Raw genomic sequence first — 15,373 nt, forward strand, 5'->3', positions numbered from 1 at the left:
CCCTCCATCATAGAGCCAATTAATTAGACCAATTTTTTTTATTCTGAACAAAGAATTATACCTTTATTTAGAAAAATGACAATTACAATGACAAAACTTTTAAAACTTTGCCCATAGTAAATCTTAAAATATATTCTAGTACTCCGGACTTGGAGGAGATAGCAAGCCTGGAGTTAGTTGATCCAAGTCTAGATGTAACTGAACCTACTCCAAGCTGGTGGGAGAAAAGTGAGATAAATCTCTCCAGTAGGAGTTCAACCAGTTCTCAAGAGTTAATCCTTATTAGCCCATCTCAGGTTTATCTATATACTTTGCTTGTCTGTCTATTTGTTTGTAACCAATAAACGTCAAATTGGATGAACCAATGAGGCCCATTTTTTTTTGGGGGGGGGGGACATCACATCCAAGGGAACTTTTTTGTTTTATGTTTCATAAAGAGAAGATGCTCCCAAATAGAGCCAAAACTAAAAGTTGAAAAAGAAGACATCGTTGCGAAGCGCCCGAAAAGCTTGATTAAAGATTGTAGATCTACATATGTAGCAAAAATGTTTAAAACTTAGACATAATGATATTATTCATTGAAACTGCGTTTCAACATGATTAGCTTAAATTATGCAAAATACTTAAATTACGCTATAAATATGGGCAGAGATAGATTTACTTCGTTATGCATAATCTCTTTAATCTTTAAACTTTAAATAGATAATACGATGGTCCTAAACATGTGATTTCAATAACATAGTAGGATTTGAATTACGCCAATTCCTGTTAACCTTGCAACCTAAGCTATTAAATAAAATTAGTTGATTGAGACTCGGATTTTGATTACGTTATCTGCGAAGCATAGTAAGCTTGAAACAAAGCTTTGGTTCTAGTTGAAACATATGAGATCTTTGCTACTTGATTTAGCATTAAATCGAAAATAGCTTGAAAGATAGCTTGGGTTCTAGTTGAAGCATACGAGCAGGATCTTTGCTACTTGATTTAGCATTGAATCGAAAATAGCTTGAAAGATAGCTTGGGTTCTCGTTGAAACATACTAGCAGGATCTTTGCTAGTTGATTTAGCATTGAATCGAATATAGCTTGAAAGATAGCTTGGATTCTCGTTGAAACATACGAGCAGGATCTTTGCTGGTTGATTTAGCATTGAATCGAATATAGCTTGAAAGATAGGTTGGGTTCTAGTTGAAGCATACGAGCAGGATCTTTGCTAGTTGATTTAGCATTGAATCGAATATAGCTTGAAAGATAGTTTGGGTTCTAGTTGAAACATACGAGCAGGATCTTAGCTACTTGATTTAGCATTAAATCGAAAATAGCTTGAAAGATAGCTTGGGTTCTAGTTGAAGCATACGAGCAGGATCTTTGCTAGTTGATTTAGCATTGAATCTTTCTAATGATGTATCATTTGTCATANTCCATTTCCAAGTTCGTAATTTCTAAATCTAAATAAGTTATTAGTAAATTATTATTATATTAACCAAATAAATTCACAATAGTAATTTACAAACTTTAACTCAGCAATAAAATATTTGGAATTTTTTTCTAATTTTTCTCATTTCTAATTAAGTCTTTTTCGTAGAATTAGGTTTTTAGATTGAAGAAAGTAATTTTTGTAGAGAACCAGTAAATGAAAATGATCAGTTTTTACAAAGAAAAACATGTATATTTCATATAAGGTTGTAAATATGGCATGCCCCCCTTTTTTTAAATGGAGAATAACGACATTCCTTTTTATATGACAAAAGGGATTGCACAAGTTTTGCAAAGATTCTAAAAGTAGAGCATATTAGAGCTTTCGATCCAATGATGTATCATTTGTCATATTTGTAAGACATGGGGTTTATAATAGGGGGGGGGGTGTCAAAGTAACCCCCCCCCCAGCATATCCTGGTTTTCAAGTACCCCAGCAGGGATAGGGTTAAGCAACAAAAATAAGAAATCTTCCAATAAACTTAATTTGAATTCTAATTCTAATTCTAGGTTGGGGTAGAGGGAGAAAACAAGGAGGTAGAACATCATCAGCAAATTCAAGGTTGATAAATCGGAAATTTTTTAAAATTTTTTTTTTTATTTTTCAAAACCTACTAACTTTCGTTTAAAAAAAAGGGTTAAAACTTATGAAATGTTCGTTTTGATCTTTTGAAAAATGGAAAACGAAACGACGATATTGTAAGAGGATCGCTTTATGCAAATGTTTCCAAAAAAATTTGATTTTACTTTTGAAAAGATTCGGCGGTAAGTTTATGTTCTTAACGTTACAAGAAAATTTAAAAGCTTCTTGACAATAAAAAAGGTATGTTGAAAACTATCGTTAAAAAAGTACATCTTTAACGATCGTCAACGTACGTTAACATTCGCTAAAGAAACGCAAAGTAAAACATAAAACTAGTAGTTTTTTATTTTAATGAATAACATTTTTTCCAAAAACGATTGTTTTAAAATACGATCGTTTCGTTTATTTCATGTTGTTAACGAAACAATCTGTGCATTTTTTCGATAATGGAAAACACTCCATACCTAAAACTATTCTTAATTTTTTAGACGGGTATCAATAGCTTCTAACGGTTCAGTATCAATTCTCTCAAACTTTGACAGGAATCAGATGAAAAACTAATAATTAAATTTTAAAAATTCAAAATATTTTGAAAATTTTATTTTCAGCGGGACTCAAACTAAAAAGTAGAAATCTTCAAGCTATTAAATCTATTACATTTTTTTAGCGGTTCAAGACTAATCTTTTAATATCTATTTCAACAGAATATCTGTTTTGATCTAACAGGATTCATAGTTTGAAATATCAAAGATCTATGGCATTGGGCTGCACAGATGTAGGGTTTTGAAAATTGGGGTTTGTTGCAAAAACTCAGTTCCTTTATACCGAAAAAAAAAGTATATTTTTTGTCATTTTGAGCTCATACGCAAGCAACAGAAATTAATGTTTATCACTTTTTAAGCATGTTAAGATACGAACAAATTGGGATTTTATTCTTCTTGGTGATTTGGAGTTTTCTCATGTTTTTTTATATTTCTCGCTTTTTTATCTTTCCCAAAACTAACAGTTTGGGATCTTCAGCTGTACAAGAAATTACAAACATGGAAAGATCAGGTCAGATTTAGTTTGTAAAATATGTAAAATTATTTACAAAATATTTTTAATCATAAAAAACTATAAATTATTACAATTGTTGTTGTTATTCGTCAGATTTGCTGTCATGTGCCAATAACTAATTTCATAAACACCATAAAAATGTATATTTGTTTAAAAGTAAATAACTTTTTATTATTTTTTCTTTCCACACTTTGAACTAAATTATTTTTCATTGTTTTTTTTACACTATTCTACGCTATAAATAATATTGAGCTTATTCAAATAAATAATTTAATGCGACCAAGGATCACTTTGATATAGATTAATGGATTAATCACATGGTTTTTAAAATGGATGAAATTTTATTCCCGCTTTAACCTTTCCGACACCATGGATTATGATAATAGCCGATTAAATTTATTACACTGTCACAAAACCTAACATTGTGTTTGTGATATATCGATGTATGTTCGAAATATAGCGAACACAATGTTTATGCTGTGAGTACTAAAATTCAATTTTTTTCAAAGGAAGTCTCACCGTTGAGGAATCTTTGGAAGAATCTTCTGTATCCCCAAATCCAAAGCGAAGAAGGTATTTAAAAAAAAATTAGATCAGATAATTTTTTTGTAGTTATTTTTGTTTGGGGACAAACTTCAAAAATTTTGTGAATCTTTATTACAAAAAAGGTAAAAAATTACTTTAAACATTCTAATTATGGATTTTTAGATCTTTGGGAGAAAATTTGGTTAAGTTTGTTCTTAGACCAATAACAAGACAGCTTTCTCTAGTGCCAGTTAATAATCAGGTTTTTTATACTTTCATCCGCCCTTTTTTATACTTTCATCCTCACTTTTTTATACTTTCATCCGCCCTTTTTATACTTTCATCCGCCCTTTTTATACTTTCATCTGCCCTTTTTATACTTTCATCCACCCTTTTTATACTTTCAACCGCCCTTTTTTATACTTTCATCCGCCCTTTTTATACTTTCATCTGCCCTTTTTATACTTTCATCCGCCCTTTTTATACTTTCATCCTCACTTTTTTATACTTTCATCCGCCCTTTTTTTACTTTCATCCGCCCATTTTTATACTTTCATCCGCCCTTATTTTATATTTTTATCCGCCCATTTTTATACTTTTATCCTCCCTTTTTTATACTTTCATCCGCCCTTCTTATACTTTCATCCGCCTTTTTCATACTTTCATCCGACCTTTTTTATACTTTCATCAGTCTTTTTTATACTTTCATCCGCCCTTTTATATACTTTCATCCGCCCTTTTTTATACTTTCATCCGCCCTTTTTATACTTTCATTCTCCCTTTTTTATACTTTCATCCACCTTTTTATACTTTCATCCGCCCTTTTTATACTTTCATCCGCCCTTTTTATACTTTCATCCGCCCTTTTTTATACTTTTATCCTCCCTTTTTTATACTTTCATCCGCTCTTTTTTATACTTTCATCCGCTCTTTTTTATACTTTCATCCGCCCTTTTTTATAGTTTCATCCGCCATATCAGATGCATGTCCCTGATCATATAATTGCTACGCCTGTATTACGCAACCATAATTTCCACCAATAGCCATTCAGTATATTACATATATATGAGTTGCTTTATAACTTGAACACAGTTTTATATCAATTTCTTCAGACAGGGACATCAGATATAACTATTTAATTTTTTTACCTGTAACATTATAACTTGTATGTGTATTTTTAGCAAAAAAAAACAATATTTCATCTTATCTTATATTACGATATTGGTCGCGATCAACTCCTAAAATGTTTAGGCTTTCATTTTACCTTAACAGTTCCTTAAAGTTAGTTTTTATTCAACCTTTTGTTATATTCATTTTTCTTACATTTTTCTATTTTTTCACGATTTTTCGTAAATTTATATCATGCTTTCAGTCAAATTGTCTATAAAGTCCCTTTTTCTTTGATTTTTCTATTTTTCATGATTTTTCGTAAAATTATATCATGCTTTCAGTCAAATTGTCTATAGCTAGTCCTTTTTACTTTCGTTTTTCTATTTTTTCATGATTTTTCGTAAATTTATATCATGCTTTCAGTCAAATTGTCTATAGAGTCCTTTTTTCTTTCGTTTTTCTATTTTTTCGTGATTTTTCGTAAATTTATATCATGCTTTCAGTCAAATTGTCTATAGAGTCCTTTTTTCTTTCATTTTTCTTTTTTTCATGATTTTTCGTAAAATTATATCATGCTTTCAGTCAAATTGTCTAAAGAGTCCTTTTTTCTTTCATTTATCTATTTTTCATGATTTTTTCGTCTCGCTTTCAATCAAATTTTCTTTTTTTATTTCATTTGTTTTAATTCCTATGTTCATGGAACACTTAAAGCATTGCCACAAAACAAGAAAATAATTTTGAAAAACAAATACAAAATCTGAACATTATGTTAACTTTGAGATGTGAAAAAAATTAAATATAATTTGTTAAGATTTCTGAATCTAAAACAAGAGATCTTCCCATAGTTTTGGTAACTGTACCTCATGAGGTAGGATAAAAAATAATAATTACAAAAAGAATAATGGAAGTTTTTAAGTTTTAGCATTATAACATTTTGAATCATTTATGGAACATTTATTTAAACATTTAAACGAGAAGTTAACAATATATGTGGTTCAACTTTTTACAAGAAGTTCAGCCACTTCTTATTTTTTTATTATGAAGTTCTAGTTCATTTAAAATAGAAATTGATCCTTCTTTATCTACTGACACAAGCCTTGTTCATTCATGTTGTAACATATATCTCAAGACATGAACTGAGTTTTCTTCGTAAATCCCAACCCAATACCATAAACCATTTAAACAGAATTTACAGTTTATAACAAGGAGAATTGAATTGAAGGAAGGGGCGATTGGGTTTCCGTACACTTTGCTGTAACGTTTTTGGACTGCTGGAGAACTAGTTTTTGCGTAACAACAATAATAAAGATTGTAAACAATAACACAAATGATAAACAGACATTGGTGCATCTCTAGAAGATTCACCGTATACTAACTCATGTTTGTTTACATTAGATCGGCTGCCTTTGTTATTGTTGTTATACGCAAAAACTAGAACTTCAGCAGTCCAAAAACGTCACAGCAAAGTGTACGGAAACCCAATCGCCCCCTCCTTCAATTCAATTCTCCTTGTTATAAACTGTAAATTCTGTCAGATAACAAATTCAAAGTTTAAAATATCAATGAACTACACCATCACGGGTTGAAAAAGATATAGTTAAAAGATAATTTGACAAAAACTCATTTCTTTTGTCATCTTAAAAGTATACTATAAATATATCTCTAGTGAATTTTTTCCAACTAAATTTTTTTCAAGTGCTTTTTTCATTTTTTTTACCCAAATTTTCAAAATCATAATTTTCTAGGAGGATGAATACTTAAATATAGAGAGGGACGGATGGGATAAAACATATTCAAATTATAAGTTCAGGTATAAATAGCATCAAATCTTGTATAACTTCAAAATTGGTAAATTGATTTTTTATGAATATCTTAGAAATACAATAGTTTAGATTGATTTCAATTATTTCATGTATCTACTAATAACAATTATTTTTTTACTTGGTAACCACATGTCACATGCCCACCCACCTCACTACATTTTTATCATGAAGAGCTTACGAGAAACAATATTTATAAAATCTAATAAAATGGGCATGCATTGAATGCATTTTTGGAAAGCTCTGTGTGTGTTTTTTTTTTAAATTTAAAAGTTTTAAATGTTAAAAATTTACTTGTTACAATATTATTGTATATTGGAATGTAATAATATAAAACAGGTTTTCTTTTTTTTCCTTTTTTGTATGGTATCTCGCTGAGGCATTTGCTATTTGTTTATAATTTGTGTTAAAAATATGTCCCACATTTTAGATAAAATTCGGCAAATATAGGTTTCTGATTACCACGGCAAAAGGTGTATAGTGTATAATTAGCTACCAATTATTGATGAGTAAATATAGGTTTCTGATTACCACGGCAAAAGGTATATATTGTATAATTAGCTACCAATTATTGATGAGTAAATTTAGGTTTCTGATTACCACGGCAAAAGGTGTATATTGTATAATTAGCTACCAATTATTGATGAGTAAATGTAGGTTTCTGATTACCACGGCAAAAGGAGTATATTGTATAAAGAGCTACCAATTATTGATGAGTATATGCTTTTTTAATCTCAGGATTCAATTATGAATTTATTAAAAATCTAAACATTCTTAAAAAATGTTTTTAAAATGTTTGTTACCAATCATAGATAAATAAATATACATAGATAGCTTATGTACGCAAAATCACCAAGAGTTGTACAGTCCGCGAATGCATACTTCTAAGTGTACTTCAATGATAAGCGGGGTGGTTTGGTGTTTTAATGGATTTCATAATTATTAAACCACTCAGGAGTGAATTTTATTTTGAGAATATCAAATTATTTCACTCAGCAATATATATTGACGAGAACTGAAGAAGGACATGAAAAGGACTCAGCTAACTTAAATTTCTTTTTACAGAACTCATGTACTCAATGACATAAGAACAGCCAATGTTTACAACCGACCTAGTTAATCTATATAATAGGAATATCTTTAAAACATCTCTGTACACAAAGAGAATAGAATATTTAATGTATATTCTATTCTCTTTGTCTGTAATCTTTGAAGATGAAAAATGTCGTCTTATGCGCAATCTATCTTTATCTATGTTACCAATGCTCCCCTATAGGGCTGGAGAGACTGTGTTCCGTCAAGGCCGAATGTTTACTTACCAGGAAAAATGCATTCTTAGTCAAATTTGTAAAAGAAGTCATTCTCAAAAAATAAGGAATTTCTTATATTTTTAGAAAAAAATACGTTTTAAACTTTCAGAAGTTATGAAAGAAATGTCTTCCTTTTGACTTCCTTATTCAAAACATTCCTTAACTGACCAAAAACATCTCAGTTTAATACGTTCGATTGATTCTAATATTGGACAGCAACATTTATATTTTAATGTATTTATGGCAAGTTCAACTTTGGTAATTTTGGATTGATGCATTTTAAATTCAGGGATATTATGAAAGTCTAAAGTCTCGATTTAAAAATACTTTTACTAAGTAGAAAGGTAATTAATCATTAAATATTCTTATTAAATAATTCAATTTTTCTTAATTCAATGAAGCTAGAAGCCGTTTACATAAATGGGGTTTTAGCGAGAAATAAAGTCAATAAAAAATCCATGCTTATCATATCATTGCTGTTTAATTAAATTAGGCCTTGAATTAAAAATAAAAAGCAGCTTCTTAAGAATTATCAAACAACTTATGACTCTACAATTATATTTGGATTTATTTTCATAAGTTGAATTCAACTCTTTGAAGCTGCAAACATCTCAGAGCCCTTTCTCTCTATAGATATTGGTAGTGTAGTTCACGTAGTTTGGGGGACGATATGTTGGCCGATAGATGTCTCATAATAAATTCTTATCTGATAAATAGATAATTTCTCCGTACACTTGACGATAAATAAAGGAGACGTCAAGTTGTCGACCAATATAGTTTAAGGAAGGAACGGCCTCAGCAGCTTTCTTTTGTGCAGACCAATGATGAAGTTGTCATAGATTTTAAAATAAATTTCAAGACGACAGTTTATGCGCCCTTGCTACGTATTCTAATGGCTATAAAAAAAAATGATCCACAACTAGGAAAAACACATTGTCAGTGGCACAATTAAAGCAGTTTTTTGGATTTGTTGGATTTATTGTTGGCCTTTATTCATGAAACTATAATCTTCTGAAACACGAAGATAAATAGATAATTTTTCCGAGAGAATGATTTTTGGACTTCTGTAGATTTTGTTCATTGAGCTTATATTTAAAACATGGTTAAAGTTGAACATGTGGCTAACCGCCAAAGTGGCCGGCCAAGAACTTGTCTTAGCCTGGACTAACCTTGAAATTATATAATATATATAAATATTATTAATTCGTTTTAAAAAATCAGTTTCTACCAATTATTGATGAGTAAATACAGTTTTATATCAATTTCTTCAGACAGGGACATCAGATATAACTATTTAATTTTTTTACCTGTAACATTATAACTTGTATGTGTATTTTTAGCAATTTTTTAGTTGAGAAGTGCGCTGCTGATATAAGATTTAAGATTCAGGATTTAACAGGAACTGTTATTTTCTTTTAATTTGTTGTTGCTTGATGACAAGGGCGTATACAGGGGGGGGGCTGGGGCGGCAGTGCCTCCCCCTAAACCTGTGAACTCAGAGATATCACACTTTTCAAATCTTGAACTGAAGTCATAATTATTGTCTGGATCTTTGTCCTTTTTTCATCTCATGGAATATTAGTTTAAGCCGAGTTATTTATTTTCAAAAATGTATCTCTAGTATAAATACGAAAATAACATATAATAAAATGTAGATTTTTAGAAAAGAGATAAAGTAGTACTGCAAGGTAATTGGACTGTATGTACCTTTAAAGTATATTACACAATTATGCCTGATATCCGGCCAAGAAGCCAAATGTTTTGAATTTACAGTTCAAATTTCTGTATACGCCCTTGCTTGATATGTGTTGTGTGTTTTCAAATTTATATTGCTTGCGTAAAAGAAAAAAATCCACTGGCATTTATTTTTCTTTTGACAGATGTTGAAAAAACATCATTTTACTTATTGATCAATATTGACTCTTTTTTAATCTCATCTAGAATTGTAGATTAGGATGAATGTCATTTTAAACTTTTTTGAGGTGGTTTGACTTAAACGATTTTGTTCGGTTTAGAAACAACAAAATGAAAAAAAAATTCCTGAAGTTTTTGAAAAGCGTGTTCCATTAAAAAAATTTCAATCGTAAAGGTTTAACCGTTTTAAAATAATAGTTCTTCTAAAACTAATATTTTGTTTGTTTATATTTGAATATTCCAATACTATGTATTACCACTGAACGTTAGAAATCCCGAGAGCTTTCCAAAAATGTTGATAATGTTTCACACATTGACATAAATATGTTTTTCTATCGTGTGATAAACGTGCAATCTCAAAACCCTGAAATTTCAGAAAAATGTTATATGTATTTACCAAAAGCTTTAAGATTTTAATTTGTGCAGGTAAATTTAGAAACAAAAAAATGTATTTCTGAAAATTTAAAGTTTCTCGAATAAAAGATTTTATATAAATTATTGTTGTACATTGACAGTCTATACAGTGTAATGTTGTAGTACAGGTGAGTGTATTTAAAATGTAATATTGCAGTGAATGTGTGTATTTGCAGTGTAATGTTTTAGTACACATGAGAGTATTTACAGTGTAATATTCTAGTACACGTGAGAGTATTCACAGTGTAATATTGTAGTACAGGTGAGTGTATTTACAGTGTAATATTGTAGTACATGTGATGTGTGTGTATTTACAGTGTGATATTGTATGTACACATGAGTGTATTTACAGTGTAATATTGTATGTACACATGAATGTATTTACAGTGTAATATTGTATGTACACATGAGTGTATTTAAATTGTAATGTTGTATTACATATGCGTGTCTTTACAGTGTAATATTGTAGTGCACATAAGAGTATTTACAGTGTAATATTCTAGTACACGTGAAAGTATTCACAGTGTAATATTCTAGTACACGTGAGAGTATTTACAGTGTAATATTCTAGTACACGTGAGAGTATTTACAGTGTAATATTGCAGTACACGTGAGAGTATTTACAGTGTAATATTGTAGTACATGTGTGTGTATTTACAGTGTAATATTGTATTTACACATGAGTGTATTTACAGTGTAATATTATAGTTACGGGTGAGTGTATTTACAGTGCAATATTGCAGTGCAGGTGTGTGTATTTACAGTGTAATATTGTAGTACACGTGAGAGTATTTACAGTGTAATATTGTAGCACAGGTGAGTGTATTTACAGTGTAATATTGTATGTACACATGAGTGTATTTACAGTGTAATATTGTAGTTCAGGTGAGTGTATATATAGTGTAATATTGTAGTAAACGTGAGAGTATTTACAGTGTAATATTGTAGTACAGGTGAGTGTATTTACAGTGTAATATTGTATGTACACATGAGTGTATTTACAGTGTAATATTGTAGTTCAGGTGAGTGTATATACAGTGTAATATTGTAGTACACGTGAAAGTATTTACAGTGTAATATTGTATGTACACATGAGTGTATTTTCAGTATAATATTGTAGTAAAGTTGAGTGTATTTACAGTGAAATATTGTATTACATGTAAGTGTATTTACAGTGTAATATTGTAATACACGTTGGAGTATTCACAGTGCAATATTGTAGTACAGGTGAGTGTATTTGCAATTTGATATCGTAGTACACATGAGTGTATTTACAGTGTAATATTGTATTACATGTGAAAGAATTGACAGTGTAATATTGTATTACATGTGAGAGTATTGACAGTGTAATATTGTAATACACGTGAGAGTATTTACAGTGTAATATTGTACTACATGTGAGAGTATTCACAGTGTAATATTGTAGTACACGTGAGAGTATTTACAGTGTAATATTGTAGTACACGTGAGAGTATTTACAGTGTAATATTGTAGTACACGTGAGAGTATTTTCAGAATAGTATTGTAGTAAAGTTGAGTGTATTTACAGTGAAATATTGTATTACATGTGAGTGTATTTACAGTGTAATATTGTAATACACAATGCAATATCGTAGTACAGGTGAAAGTATTCACATTTAATATTGTAGTACAGGTGAGTGTATCTACAATTTGATATCGTAGTACACATGAGTGCATTTACAGTGTAATATTGTATTACATGTGAGAGTATTGACAGTGTAATATTGTAATTCACGTGAGAGTATTTACAGTGTAATATTGTAGTACATGGGAGAGTATTCACAGTGTAATATTATAGTACACATGAGAGTGTTTACAGTGTAATATTGTAGTCCACGTGAGCGTATTCACATTGTAATATTGTAGTACAGGTGAGAGTATTTACAGTGTAATATTGTAGTACACGTGAGAGTATTCACAGTGTAATATTGTAGTACACGTGAGAGTATGAATGCAAGGGAGGATAAACTAGCAAGAAGATATGAGAAAGCAGCAGCCGAATTAAAATATAACCCAATCAATCCACGTAAGTTTTTCCCAAATACTCCCAATGTAACTTAATCTAAAAACTAGCATAGTAAAGCTTAAAGTTTTTATATTTAAAACTATACAAAGTTTAGGTGGGCTAGTCAAACGGACTAACCTAAGGCAAAGGCTTTGAGACACTAAGTCGGCTCAGGATCAAATTGAATAAATTGGAGAGTTCGCCATGAACCACTCGATTCAAAGCCTTAAGAATCATAAGAATACAATTGGATCTAGGGATTTGGTTTTAATTTTTGACAATTGTTGATGATCGTTAAAGACCGGTAACTGCGAACATTTGTTAATGATCTCTAACGACCTTTTTAAGACAGTTTTGGTCTGAAAATTCTAAGATCAAAAAATCCTTTAGGAAAGCAAATATAAAGGTTATTTCTCTTGTTAAAAAAAATAATGACAACATTAATAAACTTTCTGAAAAATTGAAATTAATTGTCGAAAAACTAAGATTCATTCGCAATTTAAAAAAGAACAATAGTTTTTTCGTTTTTTCAAAAGTTCTAAACAAACTGTTTGTTTCTGCAAAAACTATATTTTTTTCTAAAAACGGAACAATCATTTTTAGAAAAGACAAAAAAACGATAGTTTTCGATCGTGTTTCAAAATTATTAACAATCCTATGCAGCGCTGTAAAATTTGATGCAATATTACGCTCTATAAGTCCAATAACAAACATTTGTTGAATTGCAGTTTTGGGTTTCCTTAAATTCCGTTTAAGTCGGAATAGACTTCAACAAGAAGGAAAACAGGAAGCAATCCCTCAAACCCTTCCTCCACCAAACCTCATTTTCTCTCTCCTACCTTCTCTACAACTTGATGTCACAAGAACTATTTGGAGAGGCCTTGAAGTGGAGAAACAAGAAACAAGAAGAAAGAAGAAAATTGAACAGGAAAAATTGGAAGGGAAATCTCTTAATATTTGAGATGGTGCTCGCTCTCACCCCCCCCCCTTGCCCCCAAGAAAGTAGCAGGAATTGGTGTTTTGATTAGTCAGATATAACTCATGAGTCAAGAAGAAGAAAATAAAGAACAAGGCATTAAAAAATGTAAAAATATTTTTCTTATATCATATAAATATTTAAAAAATATTGTAAAAAAAATTTAAAATTTAAAAATAAAAATGTAAAAATAGAGTGTCGAGATGTTTTTTTTTTTAAATGTCTGTTTTGAAATGAAAGGGTTGCTCAGTGGAATCGTTTAATTTAAGTTGACTTATTTAAAAGCTAACGGCCCAATTCTAGATTTATCATTTCATATGCTTGATGTTCTTAAAGACTTTATTTTCAGGACCTCCATGTAACCATGAAAAAAAGACAGTGCTTGATAGAGTTTTAAAATCTAGAAGAAAAGTAAGTATGAAAAAAAATTAATTGTTGACAAAGATAAAAAGGAGAAAAATATTATTTCTCTGATTTACAAAAGTAGATAACCAAGACTTCGTTATTTATCAAATGTTGAAGCTGTTTAAATCCAGATACAACAATAACAAAGAAGTTTGCTGATTTCATAAAATATTTTACAAACAAATTAGCTCGATCTGTTCAGCTCTTTTGACGTTTATTGGTTACACACAAACAAACAAACAAACAGACAAGAAAAATAATTGTATATATATAAAGATATTATTTTTCATAAAGATTTGACGTCATTTCAATTCAAACTTTGTTTAACGAATTTTGAACAAAAGATCAAAACCTGACTGTTTTGTTTTCGTAATGTCGACTGGAGCTAACTACCAAAACAGAAACTTATAAAATTTTCCTAAAATCCTGTACATATTTTTAAAAAATATGTTCACAATTTTGAAATCCCGCGAACAATATCAGCTACTCCGATCAAATTACCAAGAACAATTTATTGCCGCTTTCGGAAGTTTTATTTGAAAAAAGATTCTCCATTAGGTGCAAAGAGGATATTTTTAAACTTTAATATTTAACCATTTTAATTGTATTTTAAGGCTAAGATGAAAATGGAGCGTGCTGCTATGAGAAAAAAGAAAAATGTAAGTCATTATTTTTCGCAAATTGTATGACGAAGAAACTTAAATATGTTTACATAAAAATTTATATTTCAGTTTTTAACATTTAAAAAAAAAAAGAATTGTAAGACCACACAAAATGTTTTACGTTTCAAGATTCTTTGAAAACTTTGAAAATATAAAGTTATAGATATATAATAAATTTTATATAAATACAATTTATCTCCAGCTCCAGTTAACACAAAAACTCATTTAGGCAAATTTTCGGTTTATTACCATATTCAGAGCAAGCATCTTATTCAGTCTCGACTAAAGATGAATACAAGATTATATGTTTATGGACTATTTTTATTCTTTTTAAAGACAAACCTTCTAAATTTTGAATGTCCTTCACCCTCTACCATATGCATAAAAAATGTGTTCACAACTATGCAGTTAAATAAGTGATAAAGTTTAAGAGATCAAATGCAAGCAATTTTTAAGTTATGTAGAAAAAAACACAAGAGGTTGGGGGGTTGGAAAAAACATACTCTCACAATCATGGTAGTGTCAATAATGTACGTAAATTATTTTGATTTTGGAAATTATATAAAAATTTTTAATTATCATTTTTTTTGCTTAAGAATTATATTTTTCATACAAATTTTTTGTCAACATCGATAAATGCTAAAACTCAAAAAACTTTGTTTTTCAGGAAGCGCTGTCTCAGTCTAATAGTGGAGTTTGATGTACGGAAGATAAAAATGCAAAGATTTTATTAATAAAACATTTTATCTATCTTGGTTGGTTTGCAATATAAGTATTTATGTTAAAAAATGTAATTATAAATTAATGATTCTTAGTTTAACTAAAACGTTTTTATTTACTTAGTTAAGAAAAGCTGTGGGCTAAGAGTGAGTACTATAGGTGATGCTCAAATTCTACAGTTAGAACCAGACATTTATGGAATAGTAATAGGACATTTAAGAAATTATACTTAATTTTGTTCATGTTGTTACAATGCAAATAGTTTTACTAGTAACTTTTCAAATATTTATTATAAATTGCTGTTTAAAAAAAAATATCTTAACATTTTCATATGCTGACTTGTAACACTATGTGTGTGTTAAAACACTTATCTTTCT

General features: G+C 29.6%; 2 protein-coding genes across 2 annotated transcripts in view; both read left to right on the forward strand.

Annotated features, from left to right (window-relative positions):
• The window catches only part of LOC111705013 (uncharacterized), a 4,900-nt gene extending 4,719 nt beyond the window's left edge, over window positions 1-181 (forward strand). The window contains exon 6 of the mRNA XM_023477439.1: window positions 140-181. Coding sequence (XP_023333207.1) covers window positions 140-181 — 42 coding nt within the window. The remainder of the gene's footprint in view (window positions 1-139) is intronic.
• Window positions 182-1,986: 1,805 nt separating this feature from the next.
• On the forward strand, window positions 1,987-14,987 carry LOC111705026 (uncharacterized). Its single transcript, XM_023477454.1, has 11 exons — window positions 1,987-2,037; window positions 2,547-2,600; window positions 3,065-3,111; window positions 3,624-3,687; window positions 3,823-3,901; window positions 5,561-5,617; window positions 6,495-6,559; window positions 12,163-12,254; window positions 13,559-13,620; window positions 14,229-14,273; window positions 14,944-14,987. Exons 3-11 carry the CDS (start codon window positions 3,099-3,101, stop codon window positions 14,974-14,976), a joined length of 510 nt encoding a protein of 169 aa, XP_023333222.1. The 5' UTR covers window positions 1,987-2,037; window positions 2,547-2,600; window positions 3,065-3,098; the 3' UTR covers window positions 14,977-14,987.
• Window positions 14,988-15,373: the final 386 nt, after the last annotated feature.

This window comes from Eurytemora carolleeae, unplaced genomic scaffold, assembly GCF_000591075.1.
Source record: "Eurytemora carolleeae unplaced genomic scaffold, Eaff_2.0 scaffold542, whole genome shotgun sequence".
Lineage (NCBI taxonomy): Eukaryota > Metazoa > Arthropoda > Copepoda > Calanoida > Temoridae > Eurytemora > Eurytemora carolleeae.

Coding starts and splice junctions, on each gene's coding strand:
- LOC111705026 (XM_023477454.1), top strand. Junction 3,688..3,822: donor CCAAATCCAAAGCGAAGAAG/GTATTTAAAAAA, acceptor ATGGATTTTTAG/ATCTTTGGGAGAAAATTTGG. Junction 13,621..14,228: donor TTTTAAAATCTAGAAGAAAA/GTAAGTATGAAA, acceptor TTGTATTTTAAG/GCTAAGATGAAAATGGAGCG.